At 42.4% G+C, this 24821-nt stretch overlaps 1 protein-coding gene across 1 annotated transcript in view; it reads left to right on the top strand.

The window, feature by feature from the left end:
* Window positions 1–24821, top strand: part of Nek11 (NIMA related kinase 11) — a 151930-nt gene that overhangs the window by 32017 nt on the left and 95092 nt on the right. Inside the window, 2 exon segments of the mRNA XM_051140381.1 lie at window positions 8268–8433; window positions 22897–23015. Coding sequence (XP_050996338.1) covers window positions 8268–8433; window positions 22897–23015 — 285 coding nt within the window.

Raw genomic sequence — 24821 nt, 5'->3', positions numbered from 1 at the left:
CCATCTGCTACAGAGCTGACCTTGAACTTTGGATCCTGTTTCCAGCTTCCAAATATTGAGATTGCAGGCATGGGCCACCAGGCTTGCCTCAGTTTGGAGCTGTCGATTTGAAAATGGGTAAGGTTTTCTCTAAGTCTCACAAGATAATTAATGAAGAGGAGACACGGCTTCATTAGCACCTGGAGGCCCATATTCCAATCACTAGTTGTTGCTTTTGTTTTTGTTTTTGTTTTTTTTTTCTTAGTGCTAAGGAAGGGAGGAGAGTGGGTGGCATGAGTTTTTGTTCTTTAAAACATGTTTCAGATTTCTCCATTGTTAGACACCAAGTTGCTCTATGACTAAAATAGGAAAAAAAAAAACCTTACCTTCAGAGACAAAAATTTCTTCTTTAGAGTCAATGGTTGGTTCATCTGTTAAAGATGGATGCTGCCTCTGCTGAGATGTGCCCGAGGACCTTCCTTAGGACCTGGGTGAGATTCATTTAACATGTTAAGACCTTCCTGGCTTGGGTGCTGTCATTGTCTGATCTCCAAGTGTCATGCCTACCTTTAAAAATGATGAAAATACATAAAAATCCACTCCCAAATTGGAAAAGAGGTCAAATAAGGGCTTATGTGTAGGAAAACTGGGTGGCCTTGCACTTGTTTTGGGCAAGGTGACTGCAGTGGGTTTTACCATTTCTCTGCCATATTGTGAAATGACTGAGCCAAGCTGTTTGTCCAGTGTTACTCACCTCTTTTTTTCTTTGTGTTAATGTTATTGATAGCTCCCATGGGTAAGTCAACTTCCAGGAAAGTGCTATTCCAATACGAAGAAAGCAGATTTGTAAAATAAATTTTCATTTTCTGATTGATCCCCTGATAACAAGGGTCTCTAAAGGTCAATGGAGCCTCAGCCTCATGTGTAAGAGCTGTGACTCCTACAGGAACTTTGACCCCAGTGTTTGGGGTACTGTTGATCAGCAGATTCTTCTGGGACAGCCACTATGTGCCAGAGATTGTTGCCATGAACAGAATATGACAATCTTCAGCCAGAGAAGGACAAAGCAATAGGTGTGGACATAAATGACGCTAGAGGTCTATGTGTGTCTAGTTCACGCTCCCAGGAATGGGGGACATCTATGAGAAGAACATATGAGCCTGGCCTTTGAGCACCTACAGTCTAGCAAGAAAAGTCCCTGTGCTGACCAAGCATGTAAGTAGACATTGTCACAAACAGACAGGAGAGGACCCTATCCTATAGCTACAAGAGTTCAGAAAGCTTTGATATGAAGGTTTTCCTCAGTGCTTCTGTACAAATAGTAGGGTTTCTACCCTGAGTGTCCACTGAGCCTCAGCTCCATCTCTAACCATGACACGTTTTGTTCTTATGTTTCTTATTTGTAAAAACTGAAAAAAAAAATCACTGGATTCATAAGTAATGATTTTTAAAAATTAGGCAATACCCATCTTCCAACTTTCTATTCATGAAAGTTCTATTTACTCTTTGCTCCTTAAAAACAAAAATCAATATGTAAAATGTGTTTTAGTACCAGCCTTGAAATTATAATCTAGACTATACTCAGAAATAGTGAAAGTGCCACAGAAAAAATGTCTGCAGTAGTTCACTTACTGCTTACTTGTAGCGTTATTTGCTCTTTCTTTCTTTCTATCTATCTATCTATCTATCTATCTACCTACCTATCTATCTATCATCTATCTATATCTACCTATCTATCTAGTCTATCCATTCATCCATTTATTTCTCTAATCACCTATCTTCCTATCTATCCATTTATTTGTCTTTCTACCATCTATCTATAATCTGTCTATAATATATCTCTATCATCTATCTATGTATCTATGTACGTATCAATCTTTCATCATTGTCTATCATCTATCTATCTATCTATCTATCTATCTATCTATCTATCTATCTCTGTATTTGTGACACTTGATTTCACTTTGTCTAGGAATCACTATGTCCTACTGTTAATCATTTCTTAGCTACTGTTCTATTGATGTGAAGAGAAACCATCACCAAGGCAACTTATAAGAGAAAGTATTTAATTGGGGGCTTGCTTAAAGTTTCATAGAGTGAGTCCATGACCATCATAGTGGGGTGTGCGGCAGTAGTCAGGCAAGCATGGTGCTGAGGCAGTAGCTGAAAGCTTACATGGTCCACAGGCAGCAAGGCAGAGAAAGAGAACAACAGTGGGACTGGCATGGGCTTTTCAAACCTCAAAGTCCACCCCCAGTGACACCTCCCTAACCCTTCTCCAAACAGTTCTACCAACTAGAAACCACGTATTTAAATGTATGAGCATATAGGTGCCATTCTCATTCAAACCACCGCAGAGTTTGAATCACCGGAGTCTCATGCCTTGAATGTAGTCCTCAGCTTGTGGTACTAGTTTGAAGGCTGGAGGGAGGAGGTGAGTGCAAAGTCCCACCTAGCTGAGGAGCATTGGTGATTGACAGTTGTCAGGAATGGAAAAGTCATTAAAAATGCTCTTTCTAACTTGTCAAAGGAAAGAAAAGCATTGGCAATAATATTCTAGTTGTGCTATTCTCCCTATCCTGGAATTTTCTCTCCAGCTTTAAGTATCTTTAGTTTTGGGGTGTTTATTTGTTTATTTATTTGGTTTATCAAGACAGGTTTTCTCTGTGTAGCCTTGACGGTCCTGAACTTGCTTTGTAGACCAGCTGGCTTCGATCTCAGAGAGATCTTCTTACCTTTGCCTCCCTGAGTACCAGGATTACAGGCGTGTGCCACTATGCCTGGCAGTTTTCAATTAAAAAAATATTAGTGTACTAGCGAAAAATTAGTAGCCTTTGCCATTACTTTTTACACTCTCCACTTACTGAAGCTACCTGTGGTTTAAAGGAGGTGAGATGCCATTCAAACAGGATGTTAATACTACTGTGACACTTCTGCTCATGAAGTGGGAGAGCAATGCTGTGGCCTCAAATCCTTTAGAAGAGTCCAAATTTCAAAAAAAAAAAAAAAAAAAGAAATTAAATCAGGCAAATTAAGCCTCTGGCAGGTCAGTTCTCACCACCCCAGGTCTAGCAGCAACCTGTGGTCATGCACTGCAAGGCCGGCTGCGATACTCAGCTGCACCTGTCAGGGCTCCTGGGTGTCGGTTAGAAGGGCGAGCTGCCTGATTTGGCTGTGAAGGACAACAGATAGCTCACAGCGCCTGTAGAAGCGTGGGGAGCAGGGCAGAGGTCACAGCGGCACCACTGATGCTGCCCCTGCTTCAGCGCGAGGGAAGCCCTGCCCACCAGTCCTTCTTATGGCTCAGCCCCATGTTGAAATCTAAGGTAAGCACAACCGATTTAGCAGAACACGGGTCACTCATCAGTGCCCAAATTTAGGAGAGGCTGTGAGGTGTATATGTGTGTTTCTGTGGGGTCAGGTTAAGGTTGTCCGACTGTTTGTCTCCTGGAGAAGGTTGGATTCGCAGCCTAGGGGTCTACTTCAATATAAGAGAGCTGTGTCTGAAGACGCAAGATTGCTGTAATAACAGGTATGTGCCGCAGCACTGGCTTGTGCCACTGCAGCAGGCAAACAGAGGCTTTCCTGTTAAGAAAAGCAATAAAATATGTGCTGCCTTGTTGGACTGATGGGAAAGGGCTATCTTAAAGCTCTTCTTTGCTAAACACTTAAAGGCTGAATGTTTAAAAAGCAAACAAAACTCCAGACTTCTTATTTAGTTAAGGTTAAAACCTGTTTCCTGTGATTTTTGTCTTAAACACATTGCTTTCCTAGTTCTGAAGTCAGAAGAGCTCAGATACTCTACCCCAAGGCCGAAGCATTTCTCTCAATTTAAGGTTGTAAATTTGTAGTGCGTCAGTGCACACACCTCGTTTTGTTTAATATCTGCCTTCCCAGTACACAGAAGGGGCCAAGACCCTCCAGTGCTCACGAGCTGCCACATCTGGTAGGTGCTTACACCATGTACAGGTGGATGCTGGTGGCCAAAGCACAAAGGGTCCTGGTTTTCTCTAAGCCTGCTGGAAAGCTGCATGGTTCCATCCGTTGCCCTGGCGGGCCTCTCTGAGACACTGCCATCGCCAGAGGCCATTTTCTTCTCCAGTGTTCAGGCAAGGCTCACAGGATCCTGGATATTGTAGAGCTCTCTGGAGCACATGTGTTTAGGTACCACTTGAAGGCCCGTCTACAGTTTTTCTGTCTTGGAAAGAATGTGTAGGCCTTCTGCTCTGAGCCCTCCTGTACATCTTGGAATTCCAGGTGTAGCTCTCCCTGGCTCTATCCTCCAGCATCTTGGCTACATTCAGGGGCTCAGAAGTGCTCCATTTCTGTTCTGTTTCCTGACCCTCTCCCGCTGCCCTGATGCAGAGTACCTCTTTCTCTTCTGATGGTGAGGACAGCTCATCCACTGGCTAAGAGTCCCTCCAGATTCTTGTGTCTCAGGCTTGTCTTGTCTCCTGAAGGGCCAAGAGATACGAGTTATGTTTTATAGTGGTTTGCTCTTGCTCCTGAGGCAGTGTCTGCTTCCTGTTGAACAGGGAGATTGTGGAAAAACACACAGACATTTGGGAGAGAATAATGCACAGTTAATCTCTCAAAAGTGCCATCTATCTGTCTCATTTATAGAAACAGTGGGCTGATTTGAAGGGAAACAAATTGGCGACAGTTATCCCAATTTTTGAAAATCACTTTCCAAAGCTTGTCAGTTTACTACAAACTCTAGAAGGCAAAGTGCCACTCAGGCAGGAGAAGAGGGCTTTGAAAAAATGAGCTGGGTCTTCAGGGACAGCTCTCCTCCTTTCTGCTGCCATGGAGTTTTCCCCCAAATGGTCAAGACTTTGATAAACTAAGTATATGTCATGCTATGTAGGAAGGGATGGACAGGCGCAGAGCCACTGAGTAAGTGGTAAGCTACCCTTGACTTGGCAAGCTTCCACAGTGTCTACAGTGGATACGGTTCTTACATTGTTATGCCACTAGACTTCCTTCTGTTGGCCCAGTAACAAGATTTTAGGGAAGGAAGGCAGAAAGTGTATGCGTTCCCTAGAGACAACATGGTAGATGCCAACTATCTTAATAGCCCCAGAGTCATCTGCTAAGCCATGGGCAATTGCAGTCTTATGCTTTATCATTGGGTGATCAGCCATGGGGGACAGGGCCAAGCCTCGTGGAAAATTTCATGCTCTATTGTGTAGTAGCTGATGATTGCCTGGAAAATAAGCTGCTCAAGCTTTTTATAGCACATGTTCCTTCACAGCAAGAGAACATTACAAGTCTGCGTAAGGCTTTTCTATTACCATACTTAACCACTGTGACTTTTACAGCTGCATGCCATCTAGGGCATGAAGATGCCATTAAACTGCCTGCAGCTGTACACCCTTCAGAAGCCACAGTGGAGAATATGTCATTATATGTCATTTCTTTCCTTTTGTGTATATTAACAGTTTGAGGTGCCACCTCTGAAGACAGGCCTATTCCCACTGTACCCCTAAAAGTCTTAATAAAATAGTTTTTCTATAGATTTTTACCCACCATGCATTTCTGTAGAATCTACTTCATTCTCAAGGAATGGGTCTAACAGGCTCTTTAGCGTTTAATTAAGCCAATGTGAGTGCACCTGTTAGGGAAGAGAACCAACTGTTGAAACAATTTTTAAAGTTGCAACACACTGAAAGACTCCTGTAAATGGGAGAGTAGAGCCCAGAGCCTGTGCATCTCTTTGAGATAGCCCCAAGCCTGCCACAATCCATGTGCTCTTTGTGGGAGCTGGCAGTTTTCTTTCAGGCATGAGAGGGTCTTAAAATGAATGGACTATGGAAAACCTTTAAAATGGACATGCTAAAATGCTTACATTGCAAGAAATTGAATTCTTGATGATGTTTGTCTCAGAAGGGTTTCATTCTCAGAGTTTGGAGAAGGAACATGTGATACGTGTGTGTGTGTGTGTGTGTGTGTGTGTGTGTGTGTGTGTGTGTGTGTGTGTGTTGATCCAGAATGTTGGTCAAATGTTAATCTCCGAATACCAGAGGATGCAGGTACTTTTCAAGTTTTTGTATTTACACTCTCAACTTGCAGGGCAGAGTTTTTGACCTAGAATTTTCAATTTGTGGTGTGTGTGTGTGTGTGTGTGTGTGTGTGTGTGTGTGTGTGTTGTGTACATTCATGCAGGACTGTAAGGAGGGCAGAGGCTGGCATGGAGACATCTTTCTCAATCACTTGTTCACCTTCCTTTCTGAGTTACGGTTTCCACTGAACAGAGACCTAACTAATTGGCTAGACTGGCTGGCGCGTGAGTCCCCAAGGATCCTTTTGTCCACCGTATTCAGATTATACCCAACATTTATAGATCCTAAGTTCAGGTCCTCATGCTTATGCAAATGTGTATCTCCCAGCCCCCTAATTCACGATGTTACTGCAAACATTTAAGCCACCGACTGTCACTCATAAGTACGCAGTCCTGCACTGACTGCCACCTCAAAGCTTCCAAGCCCTGCATCTGACTGAGGAGCCAAGTCTAGCATTACCTGAGATTGCCCTTTCACAGTCACACAGCTGGAGAGAAAGACTGTCCAAGTGAATGAAAAGCTTGGAGCACACATTTTAAGATTGATAAGAGCCTTCTTATTCAGTATAATTGGGGCTGGTATCTCGATGGATAGAAGAAACAATTAGTAGATTGGAATGGCATCCATTGAAAGATAAATTTAAAGCACTTCACACCTCCAACTTTATTATGTATTGTCAAAAATCTAAAATTCCTTTGGCTAGATCCCCTTCATCTTTTTTTATATAGATCACACCCACCCATAGTTAGTTTTCCAGGTTTATCTCCTATGGGGTAGACTGAGAACTTAGAACTCCAAGTTCAGACTAGAGTCTTACAAGCTTACCCTGCTAAGAACTTTCATATCAGAAACATCAAAGCATGGTTTTTGCCTCTTGTCAATTGCCAACTTTTTTGGTAAGGCTTTGGTTCATTTTTTTCTAGCAAGGGTAATCTGTTATTCACCTTTGGTCAGTTTATATCATATGTAAACTCATAACAGCCCAATGGCATAGACAGACTTTGGATTAGATCCAATGATTCGGGTAAGCATGTCTCCTAAACAGAGGGACAGAAGTTCATGGGCATGCCAGAGAGTCTGCCAGCTTTGGGCACTCCATATGGCAGGGACAGAGTGAACACCTGTTAGGCATGACTGGAGTCCTATGGCTAGACAGGGAGTTGGTGTATGAGCTTTAATTAAGAGTTTCCACTAATATGCTAAGGTAGTAACTCTTAATAGTTCCTACAAAGTGTTTTCTAGCAGGAGTCTTACAGAACTTGCTTTAATGAGCATCCAGGCTCCCTGGCAATCAGCGGCATCTGTCTGCACAGTGTAATTGGCATGCTAAAGTGCTGTCCCCAGGCGATCCAGTTTACAGTTTGACACTATAATTGGTTTGCTCATCAGACTATTTATTTTTTCTTGGATGGGGAGAGGTGGTGTTTTGGTCCACTCTTCATGGTGCTACTACAGTTTTTAAATTAATGACTTGAAGATTTATTGAGCCCTTCTATTTATCCACAATAGAGATTCTGTCTATCTCTATCAGTGTTTTCAGTTAAAACTTTGTTTTCCTAAATCCTGCTAGCAATGAATCATGGTATGCCCAAGGCAGTTAGGAGGGAAGAAATAGATATGGTGCATACAGACTGACATTCAGTTGATAAGCTTGGGACATTTTAGAGCAGAGAGAGAGAAGGGGGGAGGGGGAGAGAGGAGAGAGAGGGAGAGAGGAGAGAGGAGGAGAGAGGAGGAGAGAAAGAGAGGAGAGAGGAGTTGGTACACAGCAGAGTGAAATGCAGAGACAGAGAGGAGGGAGGAGGGCAGTGTGTAAGACAGACAGAAATAGAAAGGGAGTCATGAGTGTAGGTAAACAGATACAGACAAAATGGATCACACGGAAATGGAAGCAGATACTGTGAAGGAAAGCAAATATTTTATGAGATGGAGGAGGAGCACCCCAGCAGTAGTGCTCCAGATTTCATGTCTGCCCTTACAATTTGTAGAGGGCACAAGAGGCTATGGGACACCATGGTACTCCATTGGCCAGGGAAGGAAGGGCCCAGGGCAGGAAGGGCCCAGGGCTTCAGGACCACAGCAGGCAGAACGAGACCCTTGAGCAGCTGGTCACTTGGGCATAGTGAGGGGGCTCTGTGCCTCTGGCTCAGATGCATTAAAGACACGTCTCAACTCTTAATGTCTTTCTTTTTCTTTTCTTCCATTTCTTTTTTTTTTTTTCTGTAGAAAGGTACTGAAGGAAATTTCTGTTGGAGAATTAAATCCGAATGAAACTGTACAGGCCAGAGTGGAGGCCCAGCTCCTCGCCAAGCTAAACCATCCGGCCATTGTCAAGTTCCATGCAAGCTTTGTGGAGCAGGATACTTTTTGCATTATCACAGAATACTGTGAGGTGAGACTCTCCCCTCTTAGAAAAATCTGTAAAAATATCTGTCGCATGGTAAACATTTTATCTAAAGAGACATATCAAAAGTTCCAATATCAAGCAGCAAATTGAATTCTAAAGGCCTGGGGTCTCACATCTTGTGGCTAAGAATAATCTACTCTAAGTAACTGACAAAACTAATTTCTAATGATTGTTTTTCTCCCTTTGGCAAATCAGTCAGGGTGAATATATTTTAAGGCAGAGTCTCTGTAGGGAAGCTCTTGTATACATATGGGGGACAGGTGGCCCAAACCTCCTAAGATAGAATAATATAATGAATGCTTAGATGGATGTCTAGACTCTATGCAAGGCCTAGATATAGTGGAGGCATAGCTCACATTTTGATTTCCAGTTCTATTGCATGAAATTAGAAATTGTGAATATGTCGGTTTCTCCCAGAGAAGTCTTTGCTATTTATTGCCTTGTGAATTGCCTTTGAGTATTTGCCGTTTTCTCTGCTGTTCTCTGTTCTTTTGAAGGAAGAGCTTTGTACTTTACTGAGCTTAAAATGAGCAGGAATCTTAGAAAGGTGAGAGAGGAGAGCATGGGCAATATGCAGCTGTGGTGTGGTCAGTGTGGTCACAACTCAGGCCAGGATAGGCCGCGTGGCTGTGGTCATATCAGGCGGAGCATCACAGAAGATGACTCGCTTAAAGTCATGCCTAGATGGTCTGGGAGCTAGGCTAGCCAAATGCTTCCAGGGGATTAGAAGCCATGGGGAATGAAATTAGTCAGCTCATCACTTGGGTGACTCTGGAAACCCAAAGAAGTTATGTTGGAAAGAAAGAAGTCTCTTTTGGGAGCAGAAGGCAAGCTGATTCGACTCAGAGAATTTGGACAGCCAGATGGAAGGTGCCATATGTTTGAGGGGCAGAAGGGAGAGTAGAGAGTAGAGATTGTACTTGAAGCTTTGCCCTGTGTATTACCCATTAAGAAATCACTAGTCAAATTAATCTTAATGAACTTGGAGTAGTCTAAACCTTGGCCCTTGTCCTTCAAACCACTCTCCTGGCTTGTACCTTCTCTGCTTGGAAATGACAGGAAAGGAGGCAGAAATACAGGCAGACAGACAGACACTTGTACACATGTATGTGTGAGAGAGACAGAGGAGGGGAGGGGAGGGAGTTGGCGATGATGAGTACCAGTTGCTTGGAAATGTAACTGCTTTACCTAATGGCCTGTTGAGACAGTAAGATGAGGAGGAGTGTTGGGTGGTAGCACTGAGGAAGCCATTATGCAAAATGTGTCTCCAATATATGCGAAATTACAGATGTTTGCTTATATGGCTATTCTATACTCTATCTGTTACTGGTTAAATACTTTTTCTTCTTTAGCTCATTTAGTTGATAAACTTCTATTTCACAAAAAAATTGACTACATTTGATGATTATTTTCAGCACTGATGATTTTGGCACTCATTTATTTCTATACTGTTGATCTATTGTCTCATGTAGTTCAGGCTGTTCCTGAATTCACTATGTAGTCATAGCTGGCCTTGAACTCCTGCTCTCCCTGTCTCGTCTCCCAAGAACTGAGATTGTAGGTGTTGGCCAACACACTGCATTTTTAAAAAGATATGTTCCTTATCTTAAAGCATCTTAAACTGAGGTCACGTTGCTCAGTAGGGGGTGGCAGGAAACTGGAGTGGCCTGCACTTGTGCCTTCTGCTGCAGTCGCCTTTAGTCACACTGGCTTTTTGTCTTTTGAAGTTTTGCAAGTGAAATTAAGGAAGTGTTTAGTCTTAATTAATTTAAAATGAAGTGGCCTGTGCAGCTAGTATGTGCCATGTGCAAAAGGCACAGATAACACGCTCTAACTTTCTTTTCCCAGATTAATTTTGATTAAAAAAAAATACTGTAATTTTGAGCTGCAGACAGGTTGTGAGACTAGCCCAGGGTTCCCCCGCATCTCCTTTCTCCATACCCCACACTTGCTTCCTTATTTCTTCTTTCCATTTATATACACTCTATCTAGCTTTTCCCTAAACTGCTTGAGAATAAACGTGTTTGCATCTTGACCCACATTAACGCAAAGGCCCACATGATATAGAGGCTGAGGCACCAAACTATTTATTGCAAAGTGGTGACCACTCTAGAAAGTGTGGCCTGGGGACATTGCTTAGAACATTGGTATCATCCCTCTAATGGTGGTGTCAGATTGCTAGCCTCCTCACTCTTTTCCTCCCCAGGTCTGAGGGCATGAGTAGCTTCTCCCAGCCATGTGCTCCCTCCATAATGATCTGTCTCACTGTAGCCCCAAAGCAGTAGAGACGACTGACCACTGACTGGAACCTCTGAAACCTGGAATTAAAATAAACCTTTCCAGCCTTTAAGTTGATTTTCTCAGGCATTTTGTCACAGCAACAGAAAGCTAACACGGCTTCAGATTGAATACTCCCTTGTCCCAAATTCCTACTGGATTTTCTGAGGCCAAAGGCCCCCTCTTTCACAACTGCAGTACAGTGATAGGAGCTCAGGGAGTGAGCACTGAGACAATGTGACTATGCAGGTCGCTGTGCTCCTCAGGGGAATCTCACATCTGCGGCATCAGCTTCACTTGGCAACTTGATAGAAATACAGAGGCCTGGCCTGAAGCCCAGCCTTATGGAATCAGACTGTGGGGGCGGGGCTTGGCCATCTGCTCTGCCTAGTTCACCAGGTGAGTCTGACACAAGTGAAGTTTGAGAACCACCCATCCAGTTCACGATCTCTATTCCAATTTGCTCATTTGTTCCAATTATTCCCTTAGAAAGGGCATTTCTATAAAAACAGCTTTTGTTGTGCAGGATCCAATGCGGGATCATCTGCGTTAATTTTAAAATGATGGTTGGTTTCCATGGACCAAGCTGCTCTGCTGGGAGTGGATGTTGCCATAGTGATGGCTGCCAGCTGCACGGCACAGCTGCTGAGCTTCCAGAGTTGCTGGGTCCTGAGCTGTCAGGCTGCCTCTTCCCAGGCTCCTGAGAAATGATGTGTGTATGTTGCTCTCCTCTTGTTAACAGAGATATTTCTCATCTTCAGATGCAAATTCACCCTAAACTTTCTCATGCATGATCTTATCCTTTTCTTAATTGAGGCAAAATTATTGATATAGGAAATAGTTGGTATCCAAACCTTGGTCTCATGAAAAATGTTATCTCCATGGTTCCCTTTGCAAAATTTAATTTGGGACTTTTCAAGTCTGTAATATATTCCTGGGCCCCTGATATGTCTATATCTGCTGCTCAACCCACTGGACACCTCGGATTATGTGTGTGAAAAAGCAAACACCTGGGGGCTGAGGAGACGACTCAATTAGTAAAGAACCTGCTGCACAAGAATGGGGACCACAGCTGGGATCCCCAGAACCTGTGTAAACTCTGGGTGTGGTGGCACTGGGGAGACGGGGACAGGTGAATGTCTGGAGCTAGCCAGTCTAGCTAATCAGTGAGCTCCAGACTCAGTGACAGACTCTGTCTCAAAACATGAGGTGGGAGTGCTAGGAGACAAACACTTGGTGCATACACAGCTAAATGCACGCATGCGCACACACACACACACACACACACACACACACATGCACACACACATACATACGCACCCTATATATGTATATATGTATGTATATATGTGTGTAAACACTACATATGCGTATAATAAATACATAAACAAAGCATCCGCCAATTGGTATTGTAGTACTATAATCCCAGGAAGAAGGAAGCAAAGACAGGAAGATCACAAGTTCAAGGCCAGCCCAAGCTGCAGGACAAGGTGCAGTCTGATAGTTCCAAAGCTACCGAAGCAACAGAGTGGTTTCGAGCGCTAGGGTCTGGTTTTCTCCACAAAAGGAGAATAGAGCTTCATGCCTTCTCCTTTCTGTCCTTCCTCACAGTTTCATCGTCTCATCTTTGCTTAGATTACACTTCTTTCTAGTCCCCACCTTCAGCTTCTACCCAGCTTCCTAGGCCCTTAGCTGTACCCTCTTCTCTCACAGCCAAAGGCTTCCTTTCATTAGGAAGGCCCCCTCTCCCATGGATAGTGAAAATGTGATGAGACGTGGGGACGTCATTGGGTGGAAGCCATTCCCACCCCTATGTTCCTAACTGCCTAAGCATTTTTTTTTTGTTGTTTTGCATGAAACTGAACATAACATCATATGCATTATCTCAGACTTGAACACGAAAGAGTTCCTCATTCGGTTTTTAATCATATCTTGGGTCTGCATGTTGAACCATAGAGTTAGCATTCAAGACATTTCTTTTTTAAGCATTTCTGTTCACTTTGGTTAGTTATACAAAATAGTGGGTCTCGTTGTGATGTTTTCATAAATACTTAGAATGTAGTGATTGTATTTAACGCCCCCCCACTACCTGCTCTTAGCTCCCTGCATTTGATCCCTTTCCTTTTCCCACAAGTTCCCTTCCTACTTCCAAAAATGTTTGTTTCTTAGCTGATTATTTACCATTTGCTCTGAGCTCCCACCTCATTTCTACCAAACATTAACGATGAAGGATAAAATTCTGCATGAATCCACCTGACGTATATGTCAAACATTTTTTGTCCTACTTTGCAGGCACATCTAACAGTGTGCTGTGCCAGAGACCTATGCCATACTGCCTTCAGGCCTTCCATGTGAGTGAGGAAGTCCCAGAAACCTAGGCATTCTGTTAGAAGAGGCAGCGGAGTTTGAGAGCATAAATCTCCAGGAGAGAGGGCAGGGTTGGGAGAACATGTGCTCACTCTCAGCAAAGGGCTGTGGCAGTTGGACTGGCCTGTTCCCCGTGTGGTGATGGGAACAGCTCCAGTGTCTACGTCAGTGTCACAGCATGTCATTCCCACCTTTGGCTGCACATTGGACTCAACCGGAGAACTTTCAAAACTTTATGAGCCTGAAGCCCACTCAGAAATCTCACTTAGCTGGCCAGGGATTTACAGCTCGGCAACAGGGTTTCGAAAGTTCTGTGGGTGTTTTTTTTCGAGACAGGGTTTCTCTGTGTAGCCTTGGCTGTCCTGGACTCTTTGTAGACCAGGCTGGCCTCGAACTCACAGCGATCCACCTGCCTCTGCTTCCCAAGTGCTGGGATTAAAGGCGTGTGCCACCACGCCCGGCTCTCTGGGTGGTTTTAATGGGCAGTCAGGGCTGGAACTGGGGCAGGGCAAGGGGAGTGGTTAGTGTGAAGACAGACAATAAAGAAAAAATGTGGACTAGTGAGCCAGGGTGAGGCCCAGACCTGAGAGCGGGGGAGTCTGGCCTGGCCTGTGGGTGTATGGATGGCCGCCAGGCCTCGTGTGTCATAAAGATCACACAGCTCCTCCTCCTCGTTTCCTGAGCAACTGCTTTAACCCAGCTCTCCACATACACCTCTGTGGAAAGAAAACTGTGGTTCCTAAGGCACACGAGCCTCCTGTCACCTTGGCAATTCTATCCTCATGGCTTATAGATAAATTGATATTCTGTATTATTAACTGGCTCTTTCTGAGCTTGGCAAGAGCCCTTCCTCAGCTTCAGCTCTGTGTCAGGTGTAGTTCTCAGATATAGTCTGGGCTAATAGAGATGATGATGTAACTGTTTCCAGTGCTGGGGACTGAGCCCAAGGCCTTGCACACGCTGGGAAGCCCTCTACTGTGGAGCCAAATCCCTAGCCCTATGGCGACGCTCTTTAATGAACTTGTCTGGCATATCTTTATCCCTGCACATCTTGCATACACGGTAAATTTTGAGTCAAAGATTTTGTGGGGAGTTGGTGTTCCCCTCCCTCCATTAGGAGTCCTGTCTGGTTAGAGGGTGGCCTCTTCAATCTCCATAACCCTCGATACTAAGAGTCTCACCTAGACTCACTCCCATGTCCTCCCAAGAGCCTACCCTGTTGTAAGTCTCCAGCTTGTCTCAGAGATGTCCCCACCCACCACCCACTGTTCTTTTCTCTCTGCAAATCCTTTGTCCTCCTGCCCCAGCTGTCCCCACATCCAATCCCTGCCCTCACTTCCCTCTGCACTCTCTCTCTGACCCTGTTCCCTCTCTCCAACCACTTCTGTCTGTTCTATTTTCCCTTCTGAGAGACATTCAAGCATCCTCCTTGGGGCCTTTCTTGCTACTTATTTTTTGTGGGGCAGGGGGTCTGTGAATTGTAATGTGATTATCCTGTACTGTATGGCTAATATCTGCTTATAAGTGAGTGCATACCATGGTGTGTCTTTCTGGGTCTTGGTTACCTCACTCAGGATGATCTTTTCTTGTTCCACCCTTTTGCCTGCAAATTTCATTATTTCCTTGTTTTTAATAGCTGAGTAGTATTCTGTTGTGTAAATGAACCATATTTTCTTTATCCATTCTTTGGTTGAGGGACATCTGGATTGTTTCCAGTTTCTGGCTATTATGAATAAAGCTGCTATGAACATAGTTGAGCAAATGTCCTTGTTGTATGGTGGACATCTTTTGGGTATATTCCCAAAAGGTATAGCTAGGTCTTGAGGTAGTGCTATTCCCAATTTTCTGAGAAAGTGCCAGATTGATTCCACAGTGGTTGTACAAGTTGGCACTCCTACCAGCAATGGAAGGGTGTTCTTCTTTCTCCACTTCCTTGCCAGCATATGCTGTCACTTGAGGTTTTTTGTTTTTGTTTGTTTGTTTTTGCCATTTGGATAGGTGTAAGATGGACTCTCAGAGTCCTTTTGCCTTGCTTTTCCCTGATAACTGATGACATTGAGCATTTCTTTAAGTGCTTTTCACCATTGAAGATTCCTCTGTTGAGAATTCTCTGCTTAGCACTGTACTCTATTTTAAATTGGATTACTTGGTTTATTGATGTTTACTTTCTTGAGTTCTTTATATATTTTGTATATTAGCCCTTTGTCCCATGTAGACTTGATGAAGATCTATTTCCAATCTGTAGGCTGCTCTTTTGTCCTATTGACAGTGTCCTTTGCCTTACAGAAGTTTTTTTTTTCAAGAGGTCCCATTTATTAATTGTTGATCTTAGAGCCTAAGCTGTTGGTGCTCTGTTAAGGAAGTTGTCTCCTGTACCAATGAGTTCAAGGCTAATTCCCACTCTTTCTTCTAATAGATTTAACATTTCTGGTTTTATGTTGAGGTTCTTTGAGCCACTTGGTCTTGAGTTTTTTGCAGGGTGATAAATATGGATCTATTTGCATTTTTATACATGTGGACATCCAGTTAGACCAGCACTATTTGTTGAAGATGCTTTCTTTTTTCCATTGTATGATTTTGGCTTCTTTGTCAAAAATCAAGCATCCATAGGTGTGTGAGCTTATTTCTGGGTCTTTGATTTTATTTTATTGATCAGCCAGTCAGTTTCTATGCCAGTACCATTGCTCTGTAGTACAACTTTAAACCAGGTATGGTATTTTTGTTGATTCTCTTCCCTCATTTTTCTCTCCACCCCTCTGAGCCCCTATTGTGCCCTTCTACCCATCCCTTCATAGCTTCTTTTGTGCTTTCATGTCACGAATGTCCTATTTCTGATGTTCTTTTTCCCCAACACCATTTTTTTTGTGATTTTTTTCTAATTAAAAGTACATTTTTAAAAGATGTATTTGTGTGTGTATATTTATCTATGTGAGTGTTAATACACATACTTGAGTGTGCACATGAGTGTGCTCATGCACAGGTCAGAAGAAAATTTGGATGTCCTTGTCTGCCACTCTGTACCTATTCCTTTGAGGCAGCGTCTAGTTCCATACCTTGAGCTTGCATTTTCTTGGCCAAAGTAGAAACTAGCAAACTTCAGAAACAACCCCCTGCCTCTCCCTCTTGGATCTGGGGTTGCAGGCATGAGTGGGATGCTCAGCTTGTCATGTGTACTCGGTGAATTCCAGTGCTTGTGATTGCACAGCAAGCACTCTTAACTACAGAACCATTTTTTCCAGCCAGAAGTTTTCATTGTATTTTACAAATGAAGAAACAGAATCAGAACACAGGGTGAAGTGATTTTTCTGAAGTCAGTTTTTATGAAAATTGTATGACTGGGTATTACTGAATTTTGGAGGATCAGGGATAGAGCATTTGGGAGACTTCTCACTTTCCTAGCGTATACTTAGTTATGGACCACATCTTTAAATATTCTACCTGTATAATTACATACACATGAACACACGTGTATCTCAATTTGTACATAAATACATATTTCAATGTAATGGTTAGTCATTATGCCCTCTCAACAGAAGACAAGACTAGAAACCACTGCTCGCAGTTCTGATGTTTCCTCAGGCACGATCACCTTCCGCAGTCTGTTGTTTGTGGGAGAAGGACACTCCTAGATGTTTGTCATTTTGCTGTCGATTGGTAGCTATTCTTTATGGTGAGCTCACATCAGCCATCCACTCAGTGTGCTCTGTTGCTTAACCCGCCTCTGATTGAGGCAGCTGCCTTCAGAGCGCTTGGTCTCATCTAGACAGTACCTGCCTGGACCTCTCACACATAAATTATCCTCTCTAAATTCACCCTGTGCCTTTTATAGGAGTCTAGAGAAGAGTTTATTCAGTTTGAGAAGATGATAAATAATATGTCTCACATTTTCATACATCTGATCAATCCATTCATGGCTTCTGTAGTATTAAAATATAATCAGACATGCTGACACAAATTTGTAATCTCATCCTTGGGAAGCTGAAGCAGGAGAACCTCAAGTTTGAAGTCAGCCTGGCCTACAGGGTGAGATTCTGTCATCATACAGACCACGAAAATCGTTTGCTTTTTTTCTCCTTTACCTTGTTATAGTATGCCATACTTTGGCCCTTTAAAATGAAAATTAAAAAGTACCTTTGCTAGTATTTGAGTGTTCATTACCCATAAAATGTTTCTAGTTTTCCTTAGGTAATTTGAAAAATCTGTCCACAGGAAAAGTGGAATGAAGTTTCTGTCTCAAAAATTAAGTACAACCACCAATTTTCATTTAAAGCTATAATGTAATGATTGAAAACCAAAATGATTTTCAGTTAAAAGAAATTAATTCATATCTAATAATTTATAAACTTAGCAAAACTTAATATTTGAGGATTGGATTTAGTTGGTCTGTGACATTATATAAATACAAAAGTTAAAATATCGGACTAATTAACATTTTCTTAAATAGTTTATTTAAAACAATAACCCAATGCTTTATAGATTATGAGCATCATTCCATATTGATATTAAAGAAAACAAGTTCTACTACTTTATTTTCTCAGTACAAAGACTTTATCAGACGTTATAAACAAGAAGAATTCTCAATTAAGCCTCAGGACTGTCATTTGTGTTATCAATCATAACATGTCCTAAGAGTAGAGGCCATTTTTCAGTAGCTATATAGGACTCATGTTGTCTTATTTTGCTTTAAAGAACACAGTGTGGCTTGCCACTTCCCCGTGTTTAATGCACTCCATTGCAGCAAGCTTGCAGAGTGCACAGTGCAATGGCAGGTGATGCCTTTCCTGGCTTCCTACGTCTGTCATGAGATTTTTTAAAAATGCACCATTATTAAATAATTTCTGTTCAACCCTGCTTTCCCCAAAGACAGCTTTTGCTTTTGAATTGCTTAAACTTCTGGGTGGAGTGTTTCCATTATGGGCAAGTTCTAAGCCCATGGCCCACATATGGCCCTGCCTAGTACTGTTTCTCAAACTGTCGTCATGGACTGGATCCAGCAGCGCCTGGGCTGCATGTCAGAAACACTTCAGACTTAGGGCCACGGTAGTGGTGAGGACTTGAGTGTGCATCCCCAGCACCCACATAAGCAGCATGTGGCTGTTGTGGCATGCTTGAAATTTTAGTGCTCAGAAATCAGGTCCCTGAGCAAGCCTAGCCTAGCCTAGTTAGACCAGCCATGAGCTAGCAGTGAGTAAAGTGGCAAACAGTAAAGGAAGGCTCCTGATATCAGCCTTGCAACTCCACACAGACACACATGCATCTGTGGGCACATATCCTCAACATGTATCCACATACATATGAACACACACACACACACACACACACACACACATATACACAATGAAAATAAAACACATATTCTTTGGTCTTATCCTGACATACAGAATCGCATTGTGCATTTCAAACCACTTGAGAGATTCTGTTACGTGCTAAACTTGGAAGTGTATTGGGCAAATGTTTCTTTTTAATTTCAGAATATTTTTATTGATTATTTGGGAATTTCACATTATGAACCCTGAGCACCCTCACTTTCCAGTCCTCCCAGGACCACTACCCCCACTGCTCAGATCTCCCCCGTCTCCAGTAAAAAAGAAGAAAAAGACAAAGCCCAGTTTGTGTTGCCCATATACTCACTGGAGAATGGTCAGACTCGCAGTGGGCAGTCCCTTACAGGAAACTGAGTCCTTCTCCATCCATGCTCCTGTTGACTGTAAAGTGCAAGGACAAACCTTTCTTTATTGAAGATATGGTAGGTTTGAAGGAATAGTATTATGAGATAACAACTCAATTAATTAATAAGGTGAAGTCTTTCATTTAAAGTGGAGAAGTAGGGCAGAAGGATGCTCCGTGCTCCTTCTAGCCTTGAAGAGTCCCTTTGTCTGTCCATTCTTTGAACACTTCCTCTTTACTGTGTGTAGGCTTCTGAGGACATTCTCTTTGGTCTTTCAAAGTAGTTGTGAGTACTTCAGTTGACAGCCTTGAAAGTGGATTAATTTTTAAAAATCAAATCCTTTGGGGATTTAAACTTGTCCCTGGGAATCAAAGATGGTGTTTAGAACGCTGTAGATGAGGGTTCTTCAGTTCTTCAAGGTCTCAGTGTTTCAAAGTCCATCTGATGTCGGCTGGTTGGGATGGGGGCATGAAGGGACACCATCAACCTACCAAGTGATAGTGTGGGATATAGATTTTCTAACCCTTAGAAGTCACATCAAGGATTGTTGTGCAGCTTTTGTGAGGTGATCCTAGTGAAGGCAAGTGTCAAGGAAAGGAAGCATTAATATTGGCTCAAGTTCAAACCTGTTTTTCTTTTATTTGCTTGTTTTAGTGACAAAAGTCATCATTAAATATTTCTCAAAGACAAACCAGAAAAAACAGCATATGTAATAATAACATGTGGCATCTTATGGGATGAGTTTGTTTTTGCTTAGATGATAAGTTTATAAAAAGAAGTAGAGTAAAAATCAGAATGCATCACACAAGGTCCTTTCTTTCTTTGTGAGACCAAAGCACATTGTGTTGTCATCTGTGAATGACTTGTCTACCTCAGCCACACCCTCAGGAGATAATAATACAGAGAGTGCTCATTAAAGAACATGCTGAATACCTGGAGAATGAAAACCAACAGAGAAATTTAAAAAAATGAAAATCAAAGGACCTATGTCCATGATCTTGGGTTTAATTTTTGATGTCTTACCTTCATGTTGACTGAACAGTTTCTTCTTTAATTCTGTAGTAAGAAATGATAACATTTCTTCTTATGACTCTACCCAGAGACCAGAGGGAGGTCTGTATAGCTCCTTCTAGTATTTCACTTTCAGGGCTTGTTTTTCCAATTGATTCCTCAGCAACATAAATATATTTTGTGTACTCACAAGAAACCACGTACTGACTATCAGTACAGGAAATGGACATGCAAGTTCTGTTCACTATTTGAGAGTGAGGGCGGGTGCTGAGGTGGCAGGGTGCTGAGGTGGCAGGGCGCTGAGGTGGCAGCAGTGCAGAGGCCCTGGGTTTCCCGATGGGAGGGGCTTCAAAGAGGGAGCCACAGAGCGGCAGCCAGCTCACCATGGGAAACGTGCTTCTACTCACACTCTCAATAGGACGCTACAAACAGCGCGAGGGTGCAGAGCATTGTTCTCAAATACCATAGCTTTTAACCAACAACAGAAATTTGTAGTTTGTCAGTAAATCCCTAAAAGGAATCCTATTTTAATTCACAGGTAAATTTCTTGAAATTTAAGTCTTACTATAAATGAAACAGGCAAGTGTGTATTTGGAAGCCAGATTTACAAAGACAGCTATGCTCGTGTACAACCTTCCTAAAGTAAGAAATGTTGCTATGATGTAAGAAGTTAGAAGACAGCTTCATTGATATTTTGTGTGTATGTATGAATGTATGTATGTGTGTGTGTTCAAGTGTATGTGTGCAGTGTGCTTGCATGTGTGTGTACAGTGTACATGCCTCTGTATGTGTGCAGTGTACATGCCTGTGTGTGTGTACAGGTGTGCTAGAGGACAATCTCCTTTTTTTCAGGTGTCTGTACCTTGTTATTTTCAGGGACTCTTATTGACCTGAAACTTACCCATTAGGCCAGGCTGGTAGGTCATCAGGCCCCAAGGACCTGCCTGTCTCTGCCCCCAGCAGTGGATTACAAGCACACACCAGCACACCCTGCCTTTTCATGTGCATTTTGGGGACCAAACTTGTCTTCAGGATTGCACAGCAAACAGTTTACTAGTTGAACTCTCACTCTTGCCTCTCACATCTCTTTAGGGTCTTCCTTCCCTCCCTCCCCTCCTTCCTTTCTCTCCCTCCCTCCATGGAGGTGAAGCACCATCATTCTGACATTAGAAATGTTTACCACAGAGTAACTAAATGATATTTTAAAAAACATTTTAAAGTGTGTGTGTGTGTGTGTGTGTGTGTAGTGGGGAGGGGATATAAAACTGATAATTGAGATAGTGTAGTAGATATAGGTTTCATTTTGTCTGAAGAGCTTTCTCATCTACTCCTTAGGATGCGCCACAGTGATCAACTGTCAAAAATATTTTGTACAACTTTCAGAAATACTATTACAACATGCTATGGCAGAATAATGGTTAGAAAGTAAGTATTGGATGGGCACATCTGAGTGCTAGATGGGCACATGTGAGTGCTGGACAGGCACATCTGGAGAAGGATGTGCCTTTTTCTTGCCAAGAGTTAAATATTAATTTACTGTATTTTTTAATTCCAAGAAGCTTTGATCTCCTTGTCCTAGAAAATCCAACAAGGAAGGCAGTTTCATCAAAGCTGCACATGAATGTCTGATAATCTTTTGACTTCTTATTTCTTAATTTGCAAAGAGAAAATGCTAAAAAAAAATATTTGCACGTTGCACTGAAAGAAAATTAAAAACTGCATCATGAGCAGTTAGTCAGTCGACCAATGTTGTTTTGACTACACATAGTCTTTCCCGGTTGCCTCATTGCCTGGAAGCACCTTTGCTCTGCATCTGAGAAGGACTCTGCTGAAGCCTGTGTGCAGCTTTGCTTGCATCTTGTGCTCCCGTGGACGTGGCAGGTACCTCTTGCACTGCGCTCCATGTGACCTGAGCGCCATATTCCACAAAGAGCATTTTCCTTGACCTTTTTCTTCTGAGAACACATATGAAACAATCTCTAATATTTCCGTATTTTAATGTAAAAAGGTGAGGTATTTAAGAGAACTTGACACTTAGAGTTTTGTTTTCTGTGGTAATGAAAATATAGTAAGGCATGTCCTCATCAGAGTCACTTCAGACACTGCCGGGCAAATAGGAACATGCATGACTGTCAGTTTCTGGCCTTAAGTTTAATTACTGTTATTTTACCTCTCACCAGTATGCGAGTGACTAAATGTTTCACTATTGTGTTCAGAAAGCACATACCAGCAGCGGCTGTATTCCTGGGAGGTTTGTTGGAGTTTAGCAAAGTCAGTCATTCCAAGAGCCTTGCAGTCTGTGCATCCCAGAATCAACATAATCTGGGACTGCAAGATAGCTCAGTTAGTAAAAACACTTGCCCCACAAGTCTGATCCCCAAAACCCACAGTGGAAGGAGAGGACCTACTCCTGAAATTGTCCTCTGACCTCCGCATACACCACACGCATCCCCCCATTTCTGTACACATTAATAATAAAACAAACTTAGGTTAAAATTCAGAAGAATCTCTCATAGCAGCCAGCACTGGTGTACCATGTCAACACCAATCTCATTTCATGCAAGCATCGTCGCTGTACATTAAATTAATGTCTCTGATTGGATTTCACTGTCTTCCATTTTTAACTTTCACGCGGGCTAGTATTCTGTATAGAAGCCACGGTATTAGGAACATTATTATTCCTTGTTGTATATTCAGGGGATGCCATCCAAATATGTTTGTTGAACCTAATAACACTTCTCCATAATACAATTTAGTTTTTTTTTTCTTGCTCGATGGCAAAGACACAACCCAGCAGGATGGACGTGAACTGGAGGTGGGATGGCAGAATTTACCTGGTATGTGCTGACAACAGGGATAAGACCCCTGTTTGGATGTGTGCAGGAGTGACTACGTTTTTGGGGACGAGGGGGCTTTTGGTCAGTAGGAAAACAGGAAGGGTCAGATGGCTTCTGAGGTGGCAGAATATTCATTTTCCATTTCTCCAAAGAAGCTGAGTCCCATCTGCATCATCCATCTTGGTGTCTTCTTAGGTGACTCTTAGGGCCACTCTTACATTGTTGAGAGAACTTGGTGTTAAATTTTTACCTGTAAAAGTTATGAAAGATTCTGTTATTTTGTTTCAGGGCCGAGACCTGGACTGGAACATTCAGGAGTACAAGGAAGCTGGGAAAATCTTCCCTGAAGGTCAGATAGTGGAGTGGTTTATCCAGCTGTTGCTTGGAGTTGACTACATGCACGAGAGGTATGGTGACTCTGGGGACAGGGTACATCTCAACGCTCATGTCTGAACTTGAAAGGTGACTATTTTTGGTTGATTGGAAAGCAAACAGATCCAGAAGCTGAAGAGCCACAGTCAAGCATCTGCAATATTTTTTAATATGATTATTCTTGAGGAAACTGTTGAATAATTATTTACTCACAAGTATTTATTGTACCAGTTGTGTGTATGTGAGTGCAGGTGTGTGCATGCCATGGCACACACATGGGTGTGGAGGATAGCCTCTGGTGTCAGTCCTGGCCTTTTACCTTGTCTGAGGCTGTTGTCCTCTGCTGAAGATGCCAGGCCAGCTGGCCTCTAAGGATTTTCCTGTTTCACCTCTCATCCTGCTGTAGGAGGGCTCAAGTTACAGACAGGAGTTTCCATATTCAGCTTTTTTTTTTTTTTTTTTGGTAGATACTTGTGATTTCAGTGCAGCCCTCAGGTTTGCACAGTCAGCACTTTACGCACTGAACTGTATGTATAGCTCCCCACTTTTTAAAAAAGTTCTTTCTAAAAGAACTTGATCTTCAATGTAGCAGAAACTGAGCATTGTGTCCTATCTAACAATCTCTTGTAATTAAAGCTGATACTCAGACATCCTTAGCAGGTCATGACAGATAAATATTCAAGTGGAAAGTCAGTTTTGATATAAATATTAGGTAACGGTCAAAGTGTATCCTCCGAGTTTCAGTTTGTCTGTCATTCTTGTTTATGGAATTTGCCTCAAGAATACATTTTAAAACATTGTAAATGTTTTAACAATACATTTAAAACACCTTTTCAGATATTAAAGTGTTAAATATTTTTAGACCATCAAATGACACAAATCCATTGGAAGCAATAGACTCTCAAAGTGGGCAGCCCTGACACCCTCACTGCAGGAGTGACCAGAGCATCTGGGGACAGTTGAGTGAATGGTATTCCGAGGGCACACCAAGGGCTGGTGGTCTGGGGATGCCATTGTTTAAGTGTGTCATCAATGGTTTCCGATGGCACAAAAGGTAATCAGATTCGCTTGCAACTGGCCATGTATCTCCTGAAACACATGCTTGATGACAAAGATAGTGGTTGATTCAGTGTGACTCCCCGAGTCTCTGCAATCGTGTCCTCAGGTGATGGTGAAATAGCGCATGAATCCCTAACAATCCGCCTGAAGCTGCTGGCTGTCGGATCCTGCGCATGCGCACTCATGCTGCTATTATTTTTTTCTCCCTTCCTCTCCCCTCCCTTCTGTCTTTTTATCCCCCTGCTTTTTAGCATACTGTTGGCTCATTGCTTAAAGGGCATAATTGTAACAGTGCCCACAAAGATACCCACCGTGGTGGGTGTTTAGTGAGCAAAATATACAGTCAAAATCTGGTTGACTTAAGATGCCAAATTTTATTTCTTTTCTATTTCTGTTTTTCAGTTTTGTTATTTTAGCTTGTATTTTACAGGGTTACATAAGGCTATTCCCATGCCAGTATAAAATATACTCTGAGCGTATTCCCCCAATATTTTTGATGTGCTTAAGATTACTTAGCAATAGTTAAAAAATAAATGAGTTTAGAAACAACCTCCAAAGGGAGAAGTGCTGTTTTCAGTCTGTATTTATAAAGAGCCACTCAACCAGGCTACATGGGTGGATGCTATCGACTCTGTGGATCTGAAATTCTATTCTTTGTGATTCAGATGACAAATGATGGTGTCTTAACCATTGTATGGTAACCAGTCATTATAAGCTTCTTAATAGAGCAATGCCAATTTTATGTTTTAATTCACTTTATTCATGTAATAGCAATAAACTAA

The sequence above is a fragment of the Acomys russatus genome, chromosome 32 (assembly GCF_903995435.1).
Source record: "Acomys russatus chromosome 32, mAcoRus1.1, whole genome shotgun sequence".
Classification (NCBI taxonomy): Eukaryota; Metazoa; Chordata; class Mammalia; order Rodentia; family Muridae; genus Acomys; species Acomys russatus.
This window is presented reverse-complemented; position numbering and strand designations above follow the sequence as displayed.